The following is a 24,570-nucleotide window of genomic DNA, read 5'->3' on the forward strand; positions in this document are numbered from 1 at the left end:
AGCTTACATCTAACCGCAACATTTTTGTATCTTTATCTTGAAAATTACTTTTACTGGAGAGGAATTGATATAAGTATTGTTTTACTTGTTTTCCAATCCAGTCTGAATTACATTGTTGTGCAATGTTTGTAAATGTCATTTATGTACAATTTATTGAATAAATAAAGTTTAAACTAAAGTTGGAATGCCTAATTGTAACAGTCTTTCGCTATATTCTTTCCCGGATAGTTCACTTAATACTCTAGTGGCTCTTCTTTGGTGGACATTTTCAATGGATACTGCATCTTTTTTTTTAAATTAAGGTGACCAAATTGCGGAGCTGTACTCAAGATGATGTCTTACAAGAGATTTGTAAGGTTGTACAAAAATTTCTTTGTTCATATATGTAGAGTTTTTTTACTATTAATCCCAAATTTCTATTTGCCTTGTTTTCTTTACTGCTTATATGTTCACGCCAAGGTCTTTTTCTTCATTTATTTGTTGAATTTTGCAGGTATATTGCTTCAGTCGTTCATAAAATAATCACATGGTATGTTTTGTCCAATATGCATAGTTTTACATTTTTGTGTTGAAGATCATTTGCCATTTACATGTATTTGCCCAGTTACACGTTTCTATCTCTGGATACTGCCAACCAATCTCGCGAGTGTTATAGGCAGGAATTAAGTGCACGTCGGATTGTTAGTAAGAAAAGCAAAATAGTCCCAGCATAATAAACATGCTAAGATGGTGAGACTGAAAATGTATTCTAGTCATGGTTAAAATGTTAATAGTGAAAAAAGAAAATAAAGAAAAACACTGGGAGCAAGACAAGTACTGCAATCCCACCACTGCTTAAGTTGGGTTTAATGTGATTTTATCACTTTCTGGTAGTTTCAAACTGAGGAGACCAGTCAGCAGGTGCGAGCGCGTGCGCATTGCTTACCTTGGAGACGAAAGTTTCGAAAAACTACAACAACAAAGCATACACAGTATAAAGAGTTAAACATACTTGAGTTTGGTTTAATAACACATAACAATGGCGGAAACAACGGAGGAAAAGAAAGATACGGGAGATGCGAAAAGAGTTCACACATACCCTTTGATTAGGGTAATGTATTTATTGATCATATTTATCTTTACTGATATTAAAAGAAAGTGGGTGGGGTAAAACAAATTTCAATTTATTAATAGATCTATATTGGTTTGTTTTATCACTCTTTATTGTTGGAACCACATAATTACTATACAGACTTATTTACAAACGTGGAAAGATGTTTTCATAAATTATTATTACATTTTTGGTAATGAAATAGTTTTTAATGCTTAGGGTAAAAAAAACTTATTAAGCATACCTATATCCTGGAACCCCGTTGTATCGATCTATTTACCCATAAATCACAACTGCAGTTAAAAAGTTTAAATTTCCCTGAATCTTTATTTTGTATCATTTATTTTGATTCTTTTGTCATAAATATTACATGGCAAACATTACTGATATAAAGTTTTAGCTTTGGAATATACGGTTATTTACAGACATGTCAAACAGGTTGAAGAATAAGGTCACGCCATTATATCGATGCATTGTGAAGAATCGCTCAGTTAGTCCCAAAGTTTTGGACGTCTGACCCATCTTTATGCTAGATTTTTCTGTCAATTAGAATCAAAGATGTCGTGTTTTAAAATGTCAGCATAAATTTTAGGCAAACTTTCAAACAGACAGTAAATGTGTTTTTAATAAGAACACACTATTTATAAGTCTATTTATTATCTACAAAGTCTGACGGTACTGGAAACATGTTTTTGACCATTTTTACGGCACAAAACAAATGCGAAAGATTTTCGTGACACTGTTGTGAATGTTAGCAATCAGTAGTAAGTGCATTTTCAAAAAAATCTAAAGATTTGTAAATAGATCGATACAATGAATAGCACGATACAATGGGGTTCCACTATACAATCCATCTTTGTGACATTGCAAAATACATTGCATGTTAATAAATGCATTACATGTTATTTTATGTATATAGCATAAAGAACATTTAAAAATATTTGAAACAACAAGTAAACATGTTTTTATTTCATATTTTATTGAAGATTACTTTATAAACAAAAAGCAGCAAAGGGAACTAATTTTTAAAGAATCTGCAAGAAGGAATGAAAGAAATTTCCTCTAAATATACTTTAATTCTACAGAAGTATAATGTACAGTTATATAATAATATACCAGATATCTATTATTTTTCATTTGAAACAACTTGTCTTGATAATTTGCAAGTACAGTTATAAAAAAGTTAATACGTTTAATATGTTTGTTTCAAACGTGGGCCAAGTTGAACCGTGCCGTGTTGGTATAGGGCCGAGTTGACTCTTTACCTCCCAGGTTCTAGCCTCAATATTTTGACTGCAAGACCGACTGTCTGATATTTCATAGATGTCTGTCTTTACGTGCGACCATCGTTGATATAATAAAGAGCCCTAAACGCACAATATTTGTTGGGCTTTCCCAGGTTCTAGCTATATTGATATTAAAGTGCCAAATCTCTGGGACATAAATTTAAAAGGCAGGCAACTACCAACTTAGTAAGGTATCAAACCTTGACTTCCAACTGACAGCCAATCAATTGATAAACATAGGGACTAAATCAAATATAAATAATAAAAAATATTGAAAATGTCAAAACAAAAAAGCTTGCATGAATATTTGGGTTTGATCCTTAAAAATTTTGTGTGGCAGATCATTGACCATTGAGTTTTAGAGTCTACTGAACAACCTGAGATCCTTCATTAAATTATATGGGAACAGAAATATTGACTCCTGTGTTATTTGTAATGATTTACTTTTATTATAAAATTCATGAAAATTGATATAAATATGAATATAATATAAATCATTTCCTATTTCAGCACTCTGATATGAATGATGAAATGAAAACAGAAGCCATGGAATTGTGTGTCACAGCATGTGAAAAGTTCTCACAAAATAATGAAGTATGTATTTGCTGTTGTTCTTTTTCCCATGAATTTTTTTAATGAATCCGTGGCTTGATTTTCACTTATTTTAAATTGCCTTACTTACCAAAGTAAATTTAAATGTGAGATCTATGTCTGACCTATTTTTAAACAGATATTTATTAAAATATTAAATAACATAATCTTGTTTTTTACCCAGAATTACAAATGAAAAAAATGTGCTTTAATTTACACTTATTTTATTATATTTTCTTATCAAAGTAAATTTCAACTGTAAGATCTATGTATGTGTGTGTATTTCTATTATCAGATATTTCAAATATTGGTAATGGCATTATCATACTATTATAACATATCTAACATCATACCTACATTTCTCTGTTTTTGTTGCAAGTTAGATAAATGAAAGGAAAGTTGGACATAATATCAATATAATATAACTATTAGGTCTTAGACAAGAAATGTAATTGATATTATTGGTATTTAACATGGCACAGACAGTTCTCAAATTTTCAGAGATTTTTGGTGATCTCAGGTTATCAAAGAACTGTTTAACCTCCAATGAACATATTCTAATACAAATAATGGTTCAATTTCACAAATAAAATGAGCTGCGTCAAGACAAAACCAACATAGTGCATTTGCGACCAGCATGGATCCAGACCAGCCTGCGCATCCGCGCACTCTGATCAGGGACAGGATCCATGCTATTTGCCGACCAACCCATAACAAGTAGAGAAACTGATAACGAACAGCATGGACCCTGATCAGACTGCGTGGATGCGCAGGCTGGTCTGGATACATGCTGGCCGCAAACGCACTATGTTGGTTTTGTCGTGACGCGGCTCATTAATTGTTCTTGTAATAATGGGATCATGTGTACATAATATCTGATATGTATATATGTCCATATTATCTGTGTCAATTCAGAATTTCTTTTTGAAGAAATGATCAGTACTAATAAATGTAATTTAAGAATGAAATAAATATAATGAAAGTTATTTCTTTCTTTAACTAGCATATTTTGCAATTTGTAAGTAATTAGTGTTTTCATTTCAATATTGAATATTTAAGTGGTTTCTTAACCAAATTGGTAATAGATATGTTGTTTACATTACAGAATGCTGCAAAAATGATTAAAGAAACAATGGACAAAAAGTTTGGTGCTTCATGGCATGCGGTCGTAGGGGAAGGTTTTGGTTTTGAGCTTACACATGAAGTTAAAAACTTACTGTACATGTTCTTTGGAGGAAATCTTGCTATTTGTGTGTGGAAGTGTTCTTAAAAACTTTTATATACAATTTATGAAAGTGTTTGATTATGGTTTGTTAATTCCAGCTGAAACATATTGCAACATACATAGAATGTATTATACAGTAAAGTGTCAAATTAAGTTTTTATTTGAGAGAGTTTTACATTAAACTTTCGTCATTTCTTCAGTGAAAATGGTTATTCATATTTAAACTTTTTTCCTACAAGTAAAAGTTCAGTCTGGTTATACATATAAAAAAAAGAAGTCAGCTGGAATTAATTTATTATAACCAAAAATTGTTGTGATAGCAAATAATTTCTGGAAAAAGTACCATCTAACAGTTCAATTTGTGACAGTTGTTATAACATCTGACAGATCTCATCATCTGATTTACGTGAATGAAATATTTGTGTTCCAGAAAAACGATACTGAAATATTTTAAAGAGATTAATTAATCAAAGTCAAGTAGTATTAAATTATAACTACATAGTTAAATACTGCCAAATAATGAGGTTTGTTCTTGGCAATGTCATATCAATTTGCATTTTTTATGTTGAGGCAGGAATGCTTTAATTCCGACATTTTTTCTTATATTTTTAGGATAGGTCATTAAGTAAATAATTTAATGTATTGGCAGTGTTTTTTTAAATGGTTCATGTGTGTGTATCTTATTTTCCATAAATTTTTTATTACATTCCAAAAATTACATATCCAAAATGTTACTGTATATTTTTAAGTGATCTACGCTTTTTTATTTTGCTATGATCATCGTAAAAAAAAATCCACTCACTACTGGATTAAAGATGTGATATTTGTACATTAATTCCTGTATACATTATCTTATTCTGTAAGGACAGGAATTTGTGTTGTTTAACCCATCAGTCTCTGCTCCTTGTTCTTTATGTTGAGACATACAGTTTTATATGTTATTATTAATAAATTCATAATATTTCTACATTATGTTTGTGTTCTATTTATCATGTTTTGAAAAGCATTCCTCAACTATTCATTATTACAAAAAAGCATCATGATTTTCTGGTGAAAGGATACTTTTCCAATGTTCATTGTAATTTTGTGTTGAAGAACATTTATACAATCAATAGCTTAGTATTAATTGCCTGAAATTTTTTTCGGCATTATATTGTTATGCACCTGGTCCATCTGCAAGCAATTTCGTGATTGGTCTGTATCTTTTGAACATATGAAAGGAAATTGAAACTACTTTGCTGAAGTGTTAATTATTTAGAGGATAGTAAATGAGTGTTAGGTTTAATATTGAAAGGGTTGATTACATGCCCAAAAAAGACTGTTCAAAGTGAAAAAAAATCCTATTTTTTTATTGTCGCACTTATAGTGTAACGCTAGCATTTAGTGTGTCTTTGCACCATCAAAATATATGCACAGCTCACTGCTGTGCAATACTATTTGTACGGAGTTGCAAAAGCGGCACAAGTATGTGATTAAATGAGACAGATGTGCAGGTTTGGAGTTCCTGGGATTAAATTGGCCCCATCCTGGGAATTAACTTGATATGTAAACAAGAGCCGGTTGAACCGGGTGATGCACCCAGAGAAGGTTTTGGACGGACACAGAAAAGTATACCTCTTGAAGTGTCAGAGTTATGTCCATTACAAAGTGTAAAAATGAACAAAGGGCTATCACTCCAAAATAAGCAAGGCAAAGTTAAAGTTCTTTGCACTGCATTTCTTAGTTAATCTTATTTAATGAGATCAATCAACCTACAAAGCTATGTCTGGAACAAAGTTGAGGAAAAAAATAACAAAGGGCAATAACTCCATAATAAGGGTCTTTTAAACTGCACTTCTATCCAATGAGTTTTATATACCAACAAAGTTTCATCTTGATATCTCTTATAGTTTTAGGGTTACATTGTATGTCCCGCACAAAATTCAAAGTTGTACAAATGGGCAATAACTCCAAAATTAGGCAAGACAGAGTTATGGTTTTTTAGCACTGCACTTCCACACAATGAGATCTATCTACCTACAAAATTTCATGTTGATATCTCTTATAGTTTTAGAGTTATGTCCTGGACAAAGTTCAAAGTGTAAACTTAAACAAAGGGCAATAATTCCAAAATTAGGCAAGGCAGAGTTAAGGGTCTTGTGCACTGCACATCTACTCGTTGAGATCTATCTACCTACAAAATTTCATGTTGATACCTCTTATTGTTTCAAAGTTATGTCACGGACAAGAATAGCGGACAGACAAAGTGGCAACTATATGCTCACCCTTCAGGAAGCATAAAAAGATTGTGAAACTACAATGTCTAGAGCTTAGATATTTAGCATGTTGCATTACCTTACTGACCTTTCAATTTTACAAAACTGATAAGAATTATGCCCATGGGTTCAATATTGGCCATACTATCCGGAAAACACATTCGAGACTTAATGTGTGAAACTATAATGCCCAGAACTTACCAGTTGATATTTATCATGTAACATCACTTTGTGGACCACAACATAATTGGTATTAATTATGCCCCATGGGTCAATACAACATTGGCCCACCCTTGGCCTCACTTCTTTTATATAAATTTGTATAGGAAAATTTATTTCAGTTTTATCATGTGAAACTACAATGCACAGACCTTAGATATTTGGCATGCAGCATCTCATTGAGGACCTCCACAAAACTGATATAATTTTTAATCATTTTTATTAACAGAATGAATTCATGGCAAATTAACAGATGACATACAATTAATGAAGGAAACATTATGCAATGAATGAATTAATTATTAAACAATGATTAAACAAAACATATCTTTTTTTTAGTATTATTTCAGTATTAATTGACATTTACTTATTCATGTTTGGGACCAGTTTCTAATTTTGCCAAAGGCCGGTTTTCCTTTAAATAATTAAACAACGAAATGCCAGAATGTATCACTCCTCTAAATATGTATGTACATTCTGTTTGTTCCGTGTTTCCTGTTGCTATGTATCAGCACAAGTTAAACTGTAAACAATCATATTACATGTAATTCAAAATGGATTCACTCTTGTTAATACTTTAGACCTTCCTATAAAATGCATTATAGGTTTTAAATAAACCTGGCTACACCATTGATAGTTATTTAACAAACAGAAATAAGGGATAAATTTGAATGTTTGGCAAAAATCATTAACTAGTAATCAAAACGTCATTCAACTCATAGTTTTTCACCCTTCAAAATATAAAGTCTGGTTGTAGAATCTATTTTTTTTCTGTTCAATTCTATATAAAAGAGCATAAACTGTTCACAGTAAATCATCATCTGTCTGTTGGAATTATCTGAACTTGCTCGCTGTGTTTCTGAAGTGTCCGTCTCAAATTTAGTGGTGCCAGATCTAAAGGTGTTTTCTCTTCCTGAAATTTTTGATGTTCTTTATTAAGCATGTGATATAAATATTTTCTTTAAATTTTTAGATTACTACAGGTAATTATAGCTAACCTGTGTTACCAGTAAAGTTGGCCGTCCTGAAAATCTATGCAACCTGACCAACCACTAAAATTAAGTTATTTTGATACTAAAACCCTTAAAGCTACCTAATTCAAAGAAGTATATGGAAGTTACACAAACTGGGAAGGATAAAGTGTACTACACAAAATAATTATGCCTTAGTCATACTATAAGTCAATGAGTTACATTTTTGTAGAGTTGTTTGACAATGAACTTTTATTTTGTTTGATTTCCAGAAAATTGGATTAAAAAGAAATTAACTAACAAAATTTGTAGCAGACAAAAATTTTCCATCATGCAACGATTAAAGAAAGACCACGGAATGCCTCCATATTCATGCTCATTTTTTTGAAAATTATAGTCAAATATACTAGAAACATTAAGAACCATACATGAATACCAAAGTGTGCTTTGGTTAAAAAAAGCTGGATTTTCAAATGGATATACGAGGGTCAAACATCCATATAACAGCAATTATCCTGCTACTGTCTATATCATCAGCTGGATAAAGCCTTGCCAGATAAACTTATCTATCTCCAGTCATTACGTCTTACGATGACGTCACATGTTTAGCAGCAAAACAAAACTACATATTAATGCTATTTTATTGGAGGAAAAAGAAGAATGTAACCATTTAATTATTCTAAAAGCATGATTAAAAGCAGGATAAATCAAATACATGGTTGATGTCGGGATGGAGAAAGTTTATCCGGTTCGCTTCGAAAGTGAATCTTGGCTCGCTAAAGCTCGCCAAGATACACTTTCTCGCTCATCGGATAAACCTTCTCCATCCTGACATCAACCATGTATTTTCTATATTACTGAAAAATCAAACAGTGACTTGGGGATTTCAAACAGAGATTTGTACCACTAGAAACACATATTTTACATAGTGATCCATATTAGATTGGTCTACTATGAAGAATGTGATTAAAGCACAATGAAACATCTTGACATTTCAAATTATTGTGAATTGTACAAGATTTTTTTTAGCTATACCACTATCAAGGAGTTAAATGTATATACCTTATTCATGATGGTAACATAAGCTCCATGTTCTATCAACAATCTTGCCATTTCTGCCCGCTCCTCTTCACATGCTAAATGTCTAAAATACAATCATACAATAACATATGAGCCGTGTCACGACAAAACCAACATAGTGGGTTTGCGACCAGCATGGATCCAGACCAGCCTGCGCATCCGCGCAGTCTGATCAGGATCCATGCTGTTCGCTATCAGATTCTCTACTTGTCCTAGGGTTTGTAAGCGAACAGCATGGATCCTGATCAGACTGCGCGGATGCGCAGGCTGGTCTGGATTCATGCTGGTCGCAAACGCAACATGTTGGTTTTGTCATGACGCGGCTCATATAGAGTAACTACAGTATAAACATATAGAATAACTGACATGAAGCAGCTTATTATTTGTCCAAATGACAATAAATTCTCTTTCATATAATGGACAAAATTCAATTTAAACAAAACAAAACAATCTTGATTGTACAGAAAGCTTGTAGCTTCTGTGAACAAATGCAAACGTTGGACAAAATTTACACTTTGAAACAGTATGTCAACTGGCTGGAAAAACAATTGCTGGCAAAGTATAATTGGATTATTTTTAATTAAGCGACTAGACTATTTTACAAGCAGTGATTAATCTAGAAATTCCTTACAATGCGTCGGTTGACGCACATGTTTGAAAACAATGAGTCCTGTAGCAAAATCAATGAGTCATGTTGCAAAATAAATGCGTCTTAGCAGAATTTTTTATTTAATAGCAGATCCTTGACATGATTTGCATGTTTTTATAACAAGGGATTAAGTAATTAAATTAGTGTATAAAAATGTTATTTTTGGTTGCAGGCAAAACATTTTTTATTGGCTGCTCCAAAATCTAATTTGCATAATTTATTTTCTTACTACTTATGTCTAATACTGTGCATTATCCATTATAATTGTTCCTAATTTGCACAAAATGTCCCTGTCACACTGTATACTGATCAAGCAATACTTAATTTCATATATATACTTACAATGGTGTATTGCCAATGGAATCTTTGTAATTAACATCCACATGATATTGTAGTAATAATTTCACTAGTTTAACATGGCCTTTAGATGCGGCACGATGTAGAGGGGTGTTCTCATATCGATCTCCAATGTTAGGATCTGCACCATTCTCAAGCAATTTCTCTGCAATCTAAGAATAAAAGAAGTAATGATAAATATACATCAAAGACAGACAAAGTTTCATAAAATAATTACTAGTTTCTTTGATTTTATTTTATCATTTAACCAGTACTTTTGTCAATTTTATTGCAATTAACCTAAGTTTTGGACCCAAACTTTGGGTATAGCTCAATCTGAGCGGCTTTCTGTCATGTTATTTGGTAGTACTGTGGTAGTACTGTGGACATAAAATCGCAGTTTGGTTAAATCGTCATTAAAAAGGGAAGATGATTGTCATTTGTTTCCAAGCCAGCTGGAACATAAAGCCATAGGTGCAGCTATTTTTCAAGAGTGCAACTACCTTACACTGTCTCCATTTTGTGTGATGGGCAAAGTGAGATTGTGTATTATAATTAATGTACTGGCGAGTAAACAATAGATTATCTAAAAAAATACAATATGAAATATAAATATTCCATTTGAGATGATACCCATCTCAAATCAAAACTTCCCCAGATACAGATACAACTTGCTTGTCTAATGTCCAAAATCATTGACTCACTTGGTAAGACTTTGTCCATTATTTGATGTCATTAATTAAGCTTATGAATCTACTTTACAAATATCAAATGTCTTCATTTTGCCAAATACAAGTATAAGACAACTGGGAGGAATGACATTGTGTACTGACTTTTAATTGTTAATGTATTGGTGAGTTAAACAATAGACTATCATCACACACATAATCACTGAAATTGATTCATAGTCACTACATTAATGACTAATTAAAGTATGAATTTCAATCTTAAATAAATATGCTAAGTAGGATTTAAAAAAAAATTCAAACAAAAGATTATTTAGAAATATTTCTCCAGCAAAAGTGGATTGTTTATTTCTAAATGGAAGCAAGATGATAGAATTTATTTGCCATATGAAACTTGCCTATGAGCCTTCATTTCCTGTTGTAGCTGATACATGTATCTACACTGCTTTCTGAGACTTGAAAGAAAATCTAAATTTTGATATATAATTATATTTTCTAATTTAAAAAGGCATTGCCATCCCCAAACTAAGCTTGTTGAGAGTACATAAACTAGTACAAATGGAATGTAAATGGCAGCTTGGCCATGTGGTTGACGCGTCAAGACTAGTAATCTAAGGATTGCTGACCATGTGGGTTCAAAACCTGTCAGGGGCAAGCTGTTGTTTCCTTGAGCAAGACACTTTACAATCATCGCTTAGTACTGGTTGGTTCCAGAGGAACGGATTCGAGAGTGTTTCAATAAGCATATAGCTTCCAACACAATCGGACTAAAATAAATTTGTATAAACCAAATTAAAATGGATTATATATATCATACCTCATATCTATCTTTTGAGGCAGCATAGTGTAACGCACAATGACCTGTCGTGTTCACAGCATTCACCTGGGCATCATGTGCCAATAGTATTACAACTATCTGTGTCCCACCTGCTGAAGCTGCTATCATTAGAGGTGTCCAGTTTGACTATAGGATAATGTAAAACTGTCTGGTTTACTTATGTTTACCCTTTTAAACAAGACGATTATAATTAATCTATAATAAATCAAGTATCCCACTGAGGTGAGTCAATATATACATCCAGTGGCAAATTTACAAAAAGACACCATGGACAAAAAGGTTTCAAATTTAAACTTGACCTGTGCTTTGATAAAATATACTTATATAGTGTTAAATATAAACACAATCACTGAAATCTTTCACAAGTTATCCTTTAATAGGAAAGTACATGTAATAATTTCAGGAAAAATTTCTTTATAAAGGGGTATTTACTCTATTATTAATTACAAATTGATTGCAGCAAAATTGAACCTAAGTTTTGATATAAGATACTGCCAAATATAAACATAATCACTGAAATCATTCAAAAGTAGGACCTACATGTAATTGTGTTGAAACCAATAATTTTATAGAAAATTTGCATACAAAAAAAAGTATAATAATGTCAATAATAACTTAAATGCAGTGATGATGTTTGGATATAACATATTTGCGTGCCAGATATAATCAAAATTATTGACATTCTTCAAAAGCTATCAATCAAAAACCAATTGTCAATTGTCTACGGACAGATTGACAATGCCATACCATATATCCTGAAACCCATTATGCCTCAGAAATTCCATCATTTTCATTCGTCAAAAATTTTTCTTTTCTTTTCAAAAAATTCTCATTTGCTACATAGATGAACTGTTTGTTACCACTTTTGCTTTGTTGGCAATGGGTATTATCATAGTGAATACGTATTTTGTACTCTTTCTGTCAGACCTTTTTATTGCCAACTTGTAAAAAGTTAATGGTGGGATAAAAAAAATGATCCAAAAGATAAAAAAAAGATTTCTGTCAGATCAACAATAGCTCATTTCTTTAAAGATCATTTGAAATATAAAAATGTCTTGTTATGTAATTATATTTTCACAATTTCATCAAAGTGCAAATAAAGCAAGTCTGATGATATTCCCTTAGAAATTACAATAATAATTTTATAATATGTATCAAATAAACGGCATTATCAATGACACCTGTATAAGTTAATCAATTAGTGTACCTCATCCCTAGCATCTACTGGCACATTAAGAGACAGAAGGTACTCTACAATTTCTGTGTGACCACCAGAAGCTGCCCAGTGTAAAGGCACACGCTGTGTCTGAAAAAGAATATCTCAAATGATTAGTCAAAGTGAATTACACATGTACATATATATGTTCATGAATAGCAATAAGGTAAACCTGCAAATAAGAAACTATCAAGTCCTCTACATGATACTGCTTAACAATCAATTCTGATTATGACTAACAGGCAAAGAAATTGCAAATGCATAATATATTCCTCAAACTTGTCTACCCTTATTTACCTCACCCCACCCACATCAAAAACAATGTGGCCAACAAAAAACAATGATGGAGATTAATTAACAGATTGTCATGTGCTAACTATGCAAATGCTCTATGTCAAAATATAATAATAAAATGTCAATTACATTATCTGGCTTCGTGGCAAGGCTGTTATCCTCTCTCAGTTTTATTTTAAGAAGCTCAAAGTTACCCTCGTATGATAATTTGCTTATTTCATCCATGTTGCATCAAAACGAAAGTAGAATGTTTCTGATTGGCTACAGGCCGAATAATTCCACTAATCAAATATAGCCTTTTAATGTGGCTTAGCCGTGTTCGATTGGCATTTACTTGAATTTTCCTCGGTTTAAACCCGTCGTTCCAGGTCTTTTATTTGATTACTAAAGTTTAAGAAGGGAAGTAAACTTCTAATTTGAAGAAAGCCCTGCAAGTGTAATAATTCCCCGCCAAAAACCTAACATGTAATGGACAACAAATGCTTTACCGATAAGTTTCATTTTATAAAATATAAGACTATAGTCTCATCTAAATCGCACACGAATACGCACTTACCTGTTAAACAGGTGAGGTAAACAAACAGTAAAAGTTCGATATCAATTAGACTTTTAATGTTTTTGACATAAAAGTAAATGTGGAATATTTCAGGTACGTTTAATAAATCGTTTAATTTGTCTACATTTTTAAAGTTATAGGGAATGATCACATTTTTTAAAATGCATTTAAAAAAGTATATTTAAACTTTTCTTTATATTAAACCTTAACTCTGTCTGTACAGTATGGAGTTAATGTATAGCAGTAACAGTTTAATCTTTGCTGTATTATATTCAATTTTGTTAGAAATACATTTAAGTGTCCATATTTTGCATTGATATTTTATTTAAGTTCATTTTTTATACATTTTATATACATGTGTTGCTTGAATTTACAATCACAATTATGTGTACAAAAGGCATTGTTTCATCTTAAAGTAAAAACATATTTCATGATTGCTTCGTCTTCCCCTTATAACTTACTATATAAGGAAACCATACCTGGTTGCGCGGACGTAAACATTTGCTGAACATGTATGTGGGAGTAAAATATGCTGTACTCATGGTCTCTTGCATATCTATAGTCAAATCTAATTTATCATTTTGTATATATTCAGATATCGTCAGTTTATAGAATGTTTTAAAATTCAGTGCAACGAAGCGCGTTTAAAGTTACACGTGCAAAATTTCTCAATTAAGATAAATGGGATGTAAAAAATCAGCAAAATATTTCTCTTATGATATGAATTATGTTCATTGTATTTTCAAAGTTTTGCGAATATTTTCCTGCCCAAGGATTAAAAATGTTCAAGGTTTAAATTAGTGGCATCTGCATTTGTAATACTAAACATGAAAATAGCTAATGGAATACACATTGACCTGCTGTAACCGGTATTGATTAGCCTAATTTGTCACCAGTATAGATGAGTCTGACCACTGGTCAGACTCTATACATGTACATTTGGCTGCTCAGCTGTTCAACTTCAAACTGTCTATTTAAGAAATTCAGCACCTTAATTAAGGGTAGAGAAGATTATTAAAATGCAGACATGTTTAATATAAGAAATAATAGTGAAATAAATGTCATAGAAAATAACTTTAGAGAAAAATTTAGAATTAATAAAAAGTTAAACTAACATAATTATATGATGAAAAGAGTTTGTAAAATTTTAAAGTTTTATTTCGGCTGTTCTTAAACTTTATACATTAGAATATCAATTTATGTATTGGTATAACTACTGTAAATTCTTTCCATTGACCAGTTTGACTTATAGATTTTTGAATTATAAATGACCCATTTATAATTAGATTGATTTTAGTTAAGTATATCGAAGTTTTAACTTACAATATGGAAAATATTTATTTTACCAACGCACCGAACCGGAAAAAAATATGTGCAATCAGCAAATTTAATTCTATTTAAGAGCAGATACTGTCTTGAAGTATTTCCTTAGTATAAATGAAATATCTCGTATTTGGAACATAGAACAATCCACACTGGTATTACCTTCAGGGACATTTTTTATGATCCAGTGAGGTTAAATAAAATCTTTAACGTAAGTCAGACAAAATAATTGTCAGCAAAAGAGGTTAAAAGTTAAAATTATACTTATATGAATCGCTACCAATGTCATAAATATAAACTGTCAACTACTGGTTTGTAGATGTCTAAAAACATTTTCTGTCTCATTAACTTTCTTCTCCAATCGCGTCTATTCAAGCATCACCTTAAAAAGAACCCAACCATATATATAGTCATATATAGATGAATAAAAGTAGTAGTTCATATTGTGTTAATTTTGTTAAGTCATTTTACTTACATGTATATTGATTTCAGCTTTTTAACGTCTCTTTAACCTAAATAATTCACTTTGAGTTAATTAGAAAAAAAGTTTCAGCGTAGGTCTAGCATATCAAGATTTATTGCTTTACTCTTCATTACCCATAGAGTGCACTTACAATTCTATTTTAAATTTGATTACTTGCGAATTACCTAATTATGCGATAAAGAAAGTCGATGAAATAAATCGTGAACTGGGACCATTATTAATATTTTTGATACAAACCGAATGACGTTAACCAAATTCGCAAATGTTCGAAAATATGTCGGTAATTGCAACTGTAGATTTATTATTGCTATACCATATGAAAATTCCTTCAATTCTTTTCGTGAGTCACCGATTTCAATTTTTAATTCTCTAACATGAAAGGACAGTATCTTTTATGTGGGAAGTGTTTATGCACCGACCAATGTAAAGCACCCATTAAACACAGGGGCAAAATATGTAACATTTTATTGCGGGATTAACAATGTAAGAGACCCTGTGCATATTTGGAAGCTTTATTTTCATTGGATAGACGATATTGTTTATATAATCATTTAATATCTTTCGCCAATCGGATCGATAAATCTTAATTTCATTAATTATTACTTTGTGTGTGCGTATTTCAAGATCAACAGCCGATATATTTTAAACGCTCATTTTATTTTAAGAATATAGAATATCAACAACTGTATACTTTCATATCTAGTATTTTTTGTTCTTCTTCAATCATCGAAATGTTTTGACGTGTCAGAAGTCAGAATCTCGCTTCTACGTCAAACCAGAAACACAACTTTGTGGTAAAACGTGGATTTAGGAAAAAAATGTAAAAATGAAGCATTTCAAAACAACAAATTATTCAACTACATTTGTGCAAATAATTAAAAAGGGAAGATATTGTCCATACATAAAATACCATTGTCCATACATAAAATATAGCAAATTATCTCATTTCGTAGTACAAATATATGTAGCCTAATTGAACTACGAATTGTGACGTCCATTTTTATACAGCATTCAACCTTCTTAAATGTGTGCAATGAGCTCTTGTTGGATTGTGAACAGTACATTGTTCAGTTAAGTAAATTAAAGGTAAACATGCTGGAATCATGGAGACATCCAGTATATTCTTGGTGTATGATGGAGTCAGGTCCGACTTCAATTAACGGTGTTTGGACTGGTCTGGCCGAATGCTGGTGGCATTGGCAAATAAGAGAATAAGTATCGCCGTGAACATTCAGAGATCTTCAATTTCAAATAACATGTATACAAGGATACGGACTTGAAATTATCAAAATGTTACGTGAGGCATATTTACTTACAAAAACACAGTTAAGGCGATTTTGTAATGATCATGGTGTGCCGAGTACTATACATGTTCTCAAGCTGTTTAATAAAGCCACAAATGAAACACGCCCACCCGAATGATAAGCCGATGCATTTCCCATATATATTTATCGCAATGTAAATTTTAAGTACATTGTATATACATATACAACGTATCTGTCATAATATATATTCAGGGTTCTTATTTTACATTGGATTAACAAAAAACTGCAGTAGAACTGACACAATTATGAACGTTTAATTATTCCGATAGAACAGTGATCGAATTGAAACAAATTTTATGTTTTATATAAAATGACGCTATATACTATATTTGTAAAGAAAACTGTTCATATGTTCACAACTTTGTGTTTTGTTACACGTGAAGAAAATGACAAAAAGAAAATAAGTTTGTTATAGGTTACTTCTATGTACATGTAATATGATACCGGAATATATATAAATTTTTAGGAGAATCACAGTTGGACCTGTCAAGCAAGAAAACGTAAAACACATTTGTAATGATGATAAAAAAAAGTATGTCATATATGTAATACTGATCTTATTTAAAAGAAATCTGACCGTTAATCATTAAGTTTGAAAGTATACGCACTTAACTTACTCTTTTATCACAATAATTTATTTACTTGTTTATTTAAAGAATGAGTAACGCTGTGTGAAGTTCCTCTTAAACGCAGGATTTTAGATTTTCACAATCTTGATAGCATGACACTCTTTGTTATCTTTCAATTCACGCGCATATAACTTTTGCAAATGTAGTAGACACAAACTGATTTGAAAGAATGTCTATTTTAAAGACATTTTCCGTTCATGGATATTAAAAGATTATAAACTAATCTGGCTTTTAAGCCAGTACAATGATGTTGGATTTTTCAAGTCGAAATCCATAGTTACCGCTGTTTTTCAATAGAAAATGTACAAATTCAACTGAAAATAATTGATCAATTGATAAAATTACATAAGAAATTAAACAAAAACTTAATGTGAAAGTCATCGCTTTTTATATTATTTTAATAATGAACCTTTTATTTAGACGTCGGCGGATCTATATATCATTCCTCTGGGCTACAACGTGAAACTTGTCACAAAAACGTTTAAATTCTTTACTCCTTATTAAGAGACTATATAAATATTTGTTTCTTTCTTCACTTGATTGATCAGTGTTCATGTGCATAACATGATTAAAACGACAGGAATCTGAAGGTGCAAAAAAACAAACGTATTATTTACTAAAAGGTCAATTGAGTTTTCCACGGTTATGTACAATTGTAAATGACAGATGATAATATTTTACACCAAAGATATGCAAATATATACCGTATATGTAATGTCGTAGCATAAGATCGAGAAATTTAGCCCTCTTGATTATTTCGTAAGACACACGACGGTTATTGCCTGTATTAGCCAAATGTAATCGATATACAAACCTTGGTGTCAGTACATTCATAGGATCGAGCCCCGACCTTAAACCATGTTTGGATTATGACTATGAAGTGAATAGTTCGAATCCCCGGCATGTTACATTTTCTGATATTGGATCTAAGAATATTTGTCATTTAGGACTGATTCAAATTAGTAATAAGTATGAAACATCAGACTGGCTTTATACTTATGACAAAGATATAATCACTTTATTTTAGGTACAAGCAGGTTAATGATAAATTACGTATATATTATTCAGAAGTGAAACTCCATTGTAGCGCAAACATATATCATGCCACGAACGTTTGATCATTATAGATTATAAAAAACATAGCCGGGAACAAGTTACCATGTAACAACTGTACTAAAATTAGCATGAGTAATATATAATTTAAGTAATATGTAATAACATTTGTTCAAGTAGTGTACTGATTAAATCGTATATTATGTTGGGTAATGAAGCAGCTACAGTATTAAACAACATTTGAAAGTGAATAAATGAAATCAACCATGAATATATACACATACGAAATATGTATATACGAGCACAATGAATTAATGTTGCTTTTTCGCCAGATATGTTCCGCACCGATTCATTTTACACCACCACTTTTAAAATACGACGAAGTAAACAGACTTTTTAAATAATTTAGCATATTTACGCGTACCGAGATATTCATCAAATAATAATAAAACCGGCTATGCTCGCATATTTACGATGCACTATTTCAATTTTATAAGACATATCATCGATTAAGCTAAAACCACAAAGTTTAACAACAATCTTTCCTATCCCTTTTCAGTGCAAGTGTTGACGAATGAATGGCTGAAGTGCATTACAAATGGAGGTGCTGTAGAAACTACTGGATAACTAGACTACTGGATAACTAGCATAAACGGAGGTTACATCAAGCAAGAGGATTATTTCCTTTCATTAACTTATCAGCATGCCAACGAAACGCCACCGGTTGCCGCATACGTTCCCTCACAAGATTGTGTTCATAATTTCTCTAGTCCTGTGTATGTGCGCATGTGGAGGTATTGTAAATGCAGTGGTTGCTTGGAGTAACTATTTATGGGGATATTATTTAGGAACAGGATTCTGGTCCGGTGCTGTAATGCTGCTGGCTGGAATGTTTGGCATTGTTGCTAGTTACGTACGAAGCATTTGTGCAGTGAAAACTTTCATGATCATTTCTATTTTTGGATGTATCACATCGCTAGGAATGATCGCACTGGCTTCCGGTGGACTCGATGCCCGGAGCGGATTTTACCATGGGTACAATCAAACTACGTTCATGACTAGTGTAATACATGCAGTTTATCTCGGACTGGGTGTCCTGCAATTGTCTCTTGGTGTTCTTTCTGATGGAATTTGTATCTACTATCTATTTATCGGACATAGTGCTGAAATTTACTGCGTTAAAAGTGATGGTAAAATAAAACAAAGCAAAAAGGGTAGTTATATTCGAAGAAATGGAAAAGAAAGATCAAGTACCGGAAGTCAGGCGCCTCTTGTTGGTGAATCAAGGCAATCAAAGCGTTCAAGTGTGGACAAAGATACAATGAGCAATAGAAGATCGCAATCTATTGGCGAAAATTCAGATGTAGCTGAATTTTTCCCGATACCATACACCGCATCAGGCACTCTTAATAGACAAGCTCTCCTACGCCAGGAATTGTTACTGTCAAAAGTAACACCTCTTAAAACTCCTTGTACACGAAGTGCGTCATTTTCTACATTTGGGCGCATTGGTAGACCCCATAGAGAATCACTTATTGACGACAATGCGAGTATTTCCGGTACAGGAGCTACCAATCCTCCGCGAAGTCCGGACGATGAATGTCATTACGCTCAGACTATGCTATTTGGACCTCCAGTCCCAATAGAACAAGACGAGATATTACCACCGTATGAAATAGTGGACACTAGCCTCGTTAGAAGTAAACCAAAACGTCGAGGTCTAAAGCGACCCAAAAGTGAAGACCTTCATAAACATTCACGTGGGCGAAACAACTCTTCTGAGCGAGAAAAGAGAGGAAGTAGTAAGCGAGGTAAAATCACTCAAGTGAAATCAAAAATACCTGCGACTGAAAAAGAAACACAATCTGAACATGGTTCTTTAAGAAAGCGTCCACCTAAACAAGAAAGTAACGCGTTCGACCAAAATATGGTGAGACTTAGTCGATCTGCAGATTTGCTTTCCTTTGATGAAGAAATTAAAAATAAAAGAACGTGTTATGATATTAATGGTTCTCAGGGTCGGGGCATTGAATCTAGAAATTTATCCAACTCCGGTGATATGATTCTTGTGATGGATCAACAAGTTCTTCTAAGACACAAACGTCCACAAAGTCAGACTGTGAGAAGCGATAGAGATAGACGAATTGAAAGAAGGAGGAAAGCTTTATCTGCAGAATTCAAACCAAACAAAGATCAGAATATGTTTATTGGTCGCATAGGGTTAGATAATCGTAGTGACTCGATTGATGGATCAAATTCTAGTTTATATGCTGGTAAGAGGATAAGGTCTACGAAGTTTTCGCTAAGACAACCAGTTCGCCAAATAGGCATGCCACATGTGTGTTCTCCTGTACCAGTAAAGCCACTTGTGCATGTGCCAAAGGTAGGTCCACCACCAAAACCACCAAGAAACTTTTCTGTTAAGGCTGAAGATCTTAAAGACTTAAATATGGATGAAGAGGTAGATACTATTTTCGCCGATATTAACGGACTGAACAATGTCGAAAATAACGACGACGTATTTGACACAAAGGATATTGACATCACAAATGTTGCAGAAGAGAAACCTTTACTTGTAACAGAAAGCAGACCTGTTGAGGGTGCTGTTCTTAATTTTCCACAGAGTCATTTGACAGACAAAGTTTTGCAAAGTAGCAATAGAGTAACATTAAATACATCTAGTGTACCTTTATCACCAGAAGTCAAGCTAGACTCTGGACCAGTTTTAAAATTTGTTCCTCCTAAACGAGAACCAAAAGAAGTAATCGATACAAATGTTCATTCTGATAAAAGTGAATCTGTAGTTAAGACTGAAGATGTACATTCTGTCAGACAATTGTCTGACACAATGACATTACCATCTTCGCCAATAATGAGACCACCTCCAGTGGCATTTTCGAAATCAAATGATAAAACTAGAACAAATGTGGACAAAGGAAATGTGACTGAAAATATTTCAAAAGATAACTACACAAAAGCCCCGTTAAAATTTAATTTTGTAAAGGAAAATAATAACGCAGAAGTTGTTTATGCGAAAGTTTTAAAAGAAAAACCACAGTCGCCAGTTTCGCCTGTCTCTTCCATATCACCGACATCACCCTCCGCCAAAGTGCTAAAAGCGAAACGGTTAACGTATACATTTAAAGACAGAGACGTTAGTGTATTTGACCCAATAGGCAATAGCAAAGAAAGTGAAGAGACAGTGGAGTCAACGGAAAGAATATCTATACAGTATCCAGTAGAAAAGCCAAAAGGAACCGAAAATGTAAATAAGCAATTTGGACAACTCACAAATGAAAGGAGCAATGGTAATATTTCATCTCAGCCAACTGTGATATTGCGCCAACCACCCTTGTCCCCGTCTGAAAGGATTTTGCAAAGAAAAACGAATACAATTCAGAATCAAAGCAATCTATCGCCATCAAAGGAAGATAGGCCTGTTATTATTCAACCAACAAATACTTTTATTATAGACTTAACTAACACTGCAAGTGGGGCCAGACCAAAAACAAATAATGGATTTTCCTCTAATTTCATGCCACCACAACAATTTCATGCAAGTAAAATTGACACTAATCCAAAAGAGACGAGGAGACCTGTTTCAAACCCTGTAGTTTTAAGTAATGTGAGGGAATCTCCACAAAAAGAAATAATAAGGAGACAGATGTCTCAAGGTACTGCCACAAAATCAGCTTTACCTCCAATATTACCCAAACCACAACAAATTAAAACAAACAACAATAACAGACAAACTGCCGGTGCTTCATCTGACAGCAGTGCTAAGTTTGTGCCAGCTGTTTCTTCAGCGACAGTGTCAACAACAGGGGTAGCTAGGGGTACCGATTTGAGTCGTTTTCAAGGTGTTCCTTTGTCCCAGCATCAAACATCAAATTCACAAGGTGTTCTGCACCTTCCTCAGTCTCAATCGTCTCGCCAGGTAGCAGACACTGTACCGCCACCAATCCAAGCCATGAATGGTCAGCATGGTATGGCGGCAGCAGCAGTGGTGCAAAATGTTGATATGCGTCGAAATAATGATCCACAAAATAACGACGACCAGGCAGACAAACCGTTATTTTCTATGGTGCTATAATATATTTTATTGTTGCAAAATTGTTTCACGACCCATGTGCGTGTATGTTACACACACAATATAACAACTTACAGATCATACTTAGTTTGCTTTTCAGTATATATCAACATGCATCATCTTTTGTGTATGGAATGATTTTAAGTTTAAATACCATGCTAATGGCATAAGAAGAATATTAGTTGAAATCCTGATATATTGGAAAGACGAATCTCACTGTTTCAGAGCATTTTGGAAATATATTTATTTAACGTTACATTTATTGTGTGATGAGTTTTTATGCTGGATCTGTCTTAGACCTGGTGAAAACTTGCTGCTTTCGAACTAGTGATGGCTTAATATTATATGATTTATTGGTGCTTTATTTTAGACAGGGGTAATGTTGTTACGTTGTGTTTTACATGTATATTTCCATGCGTCTTATATTGATTGATAAGTTAGTTTAGGATAGAGTTATATTTGTATTCTTAAATCATATGCCATGCATTTGAAGCACTTAAATGTAAATGTCAAATCTATATAAAAACTGCTGCCGCTTTTACAAATATTAAGTTGAAAATCTATTTATTAAATATACGTTACAAATTTAAAATTTATTGTCTCGTTTTTGCTTTTGCCTTTAGTATGAATGTTACTTGAAAAAATACAATTTTATGTCCCATCTTACCTTACTTAGTGATTGTGGCGTAGACATGCATACGACACCGGGATAGAGCTAGACTACTTTGCACCTCTGTGGACCCAGACCAGACTATCGTTGGCACCTAACTCAACTAGCAATAGACACTGTCAAAGCTCTAAAAGTACTGTTAGCAGCAAGCCCCGATAATTTTAAAACCTACCAAAAGTCCTTCTAGGGCAACACTATATTTTATGGGTGTGAAATATATTGCAATATATATACAGGATATCACAATATTTGTCTAGCAATATTATATCGCAATATGTTTTCAGATATCTTAATATTTTGACCCTATGAAATTTTAATGAAAAAATACACCAAAGTTTGATTAATGTCAAAAGTGTTCTCGTCTTGTATATAGACTGATTTCAAATAGCATTTGCAAAAGATTGTTTAAACTTATTCATGTACCATGCCAGTAAGTGCGAAATTTAAGGACTTCTTGTGTACGATTCATTGGAACATTAATTGTATTAAACTATAAACTCTTAGGTCCATGTTCTGCAGGTCTTATCCTTAATTATCAAATGGTTCACAATATATCATAAATTATTGCAATGTGTCTGTTAATATCGCAATATATTGCAATGTGAGTTTTTCTTTGCAATGTCCAACTAAATTTACAAATATGGTTATGCACAGAAGTACAAGTAGAGGAGTCGGAAACAGATTTATCTTTTGGGATATTGCTTAAAAGTAGATCGAGTAATAACTAAGTAGATTTCTCAACAACAAAAAAAAGATAATCGAAGGCATACATTTGCTGATGTCGAATCATCTTTCATTTATAATATCCCTTATGACATTCTTGTATCATAGTTTGAGGACCTTTCTGTTGAACATGTGACAGAGATAAATCGAATACATATACATGCACAGTGCGTTAACTGGAGTGCAGGTATTAGTTACCCGCACTCCAGAGCATGCCCATTGATTGGTTCATTGTGTCCGGGGTTTACATATTGTGACGACAGAGAAAGGGATAGCGATGGAAATATCATATTCAGATGCTCGTTCATTGGTTACTTTTTTGTGGGGTTTCATATTGTGGTATCAGGGAACGTGTTTTTATGTTTGACTATGATACAAAAGAGAAAGAACATCAAAACACCCGGCAATCTGATTTATACCCGGGGGCTACGCCCCCCTCGTACAAATCAGATAGCCTCGTGTTTCTATGCTCTTTCTATTACTTATTATTATATTTGATACAAAATATATGTTGAGGAATAACGTACATGTATCAGTATTTCAGAGGAATGATTCTACAACTGGCACGGCCACTTGAGCAATAAAGGTTTAAGTTACCTTGTTTTTAGATAACCACCTACATGTGATTTTGCGTATCCTGTTCAAATGTAATATTTAACACATTTACAGGTGCGATATTTTAGATAAGCGAAATAATTACGACATTGTTTAAGGGAAAGTTATCTCACGTAATGTTGCCACTCTCACAACACATCTCATTCTCATACGTATAACCTTTGATGGGGCAAACAATTTTAAAGCTTTCTTATAGAGTCATTAGCCAAATGGGCAACCTCAAAAACACAACAAAAAAAACAAGGTAGTAGTGTGTCTCTTATCTGCAATCAATAATTTAAATTTTCACAAAATGATTAATTTTTGGGAAGAAATTGATGTAACAACCACCTGTAGAAACATATATGTTCGGCAAAACTCAAATTT

The 24,570-nt window shown here is 32.8% G+C and overlaps 3 protein-coding genes across 3 annotated transcripts; 2 read left to right on the forward strand and 1 right to left on the reverse strand.

The window, feature by feature from the left end:
* The first annotated feature begins 904 nt into the window (after positions 1 to 904).
* Positions 905 to 5,159, forward strand: LOC132715925 (dynein axonemal light chain 4-like). Its single transcript, XM_060699042.1, has 3 exons — positions 905 to 1,090; positions 2,887 to 2,970; positions 4,073 to 5,159. Exons 1-3 carry the CDS (start codon positions 1,019 to 1,021, stop codon positions 4,235 to 4,237), a joined length of 321 nt encoding a protein of 106 aa, XP_060555025.1. The 5' UTR covers positions 905 to 1,018; the 3' UTR covers positions 4,238 to 5,159.
* A 1,820-nt stretch (positions 5,160 to 6,979) lies between these two features.
* LOC132715936 (26S proteasome non-ATPase regulatory subunit 10-like) lies at positions 6,980 to 13,018 on the reverse strand. The gene is made up of 6 exons (XM_060699052.1): positions 12,866 to 13,018; positions 12,434 to 12,532; positions 11,206 to 11,352; positions 9,709 to 9,875; positions 8,700 to 8,781; positions 6,980 to 7,579 (listed from the first exon to the last, which is right to left on the reverse strand). The coding sequence occupies exons 1-6, from the start codon at positions 12,959 to 12,961 to the stop codon at positions 7,484 to 7,486; spliced, it is 687 nt and encodes a 228-aa protein (XP_060555035.1). The 5' UTR covers positions 12,962 to 13,018; the 3' UTR covers positions 6,980 to 7,483.
* Positions 13,019 to 13,257: 239 nt separating this feature from the next.
* On the forward strand, positions 13,258 to 22,788 carry LOC132715943 (uncharacterized). The gene is made up of 2 exons (XM_060699064.1): positions 13,258 to 13,385; positions 18,666 to 22,788. Exon 2 carries the CDS (start codon positions 18,810 to 18,812, stop codon positions 22,197 to 22,199), a length of 3,390 nt encoding a protein of 1,129 aa, XP_060555047.1. The 5' UTR covers positions 13,258 to 13,385; positions 18,666 to 18,809; the 3' UTR covers positions 22,200 to 22,788.
* The last annotated feature ends 1,782 nt before the right edge of the window (positions 22,789 to 24,570 follow it).

Source organism: Ruditapes philippinarum, unplaced genomic scaffold (assembly GCF_026571515.1).
Source record: "Ruditapes philippinarum isolate M1 unplaced genomic scaffold, ASM2657151v2 ctg1806_1_1_1_1, whole genome shotgun sequence".
Classification (NCBI taxonomy): domain Eukaryota; kingdom Metazoa; phylum Mollusca; class Bivalvia; order Venerida; family Veneridae; genus Ruditapes; species Ruditapes philippinarum.

Excerpts from the sequence above, each read along its gene's own strand:
- LOC132715943 (XM_060699064.1), top strand. The coding sequence starts at position 18,810 with ATGCCAACGAAACGCCACCGGTTGCCGCATACGTTCCCTCACAAGATT.
- LOC132715925 (XM_060699042.1), top strand. The coding sequence starts at position 1,019 with ATGGCGGAAACAACGGAGGAAAAGAAAGATACGGGAGATGCGAAAAGA. Across the intron at positions 1,091-2,886 it reads ACACATACCCTTTGATTAGG|CACTCTGATATGAATGATGA; the intron begins GTAATGTATTTA and ends TTCCTATTTCAG. Across the intron at positions 2,971-4,072 it reads AGTTCTCACAAAATAATGAA|AATGCTGCAAAAATGATTAA; the intron begins GTATGTATTTGC and ends TTTACATTACAG.
- LOC132715936 (XM_060699052.1), bottom strand. The coding sequence starts at position 12,961 with ATGGATGAAATAAGCAAATTATCATACGAGGGTAACTTTGAGCTTCTT. Across the intron at positions 9,876-11,205 it reads CCTCAAAAGATAGATATGAG|ATTGCAGAGAAATTGCTTGA; the intron begins GTATGATATATA and ends TTTTATTCTTAG. Across the intron at positions 7,580-8,699 it reads ATGTTACCATCATGAATAAG|GAAGAGAAAACACCTTTAGA; the intron begins GTATATACATTT and ends CAAAAATTTCAG.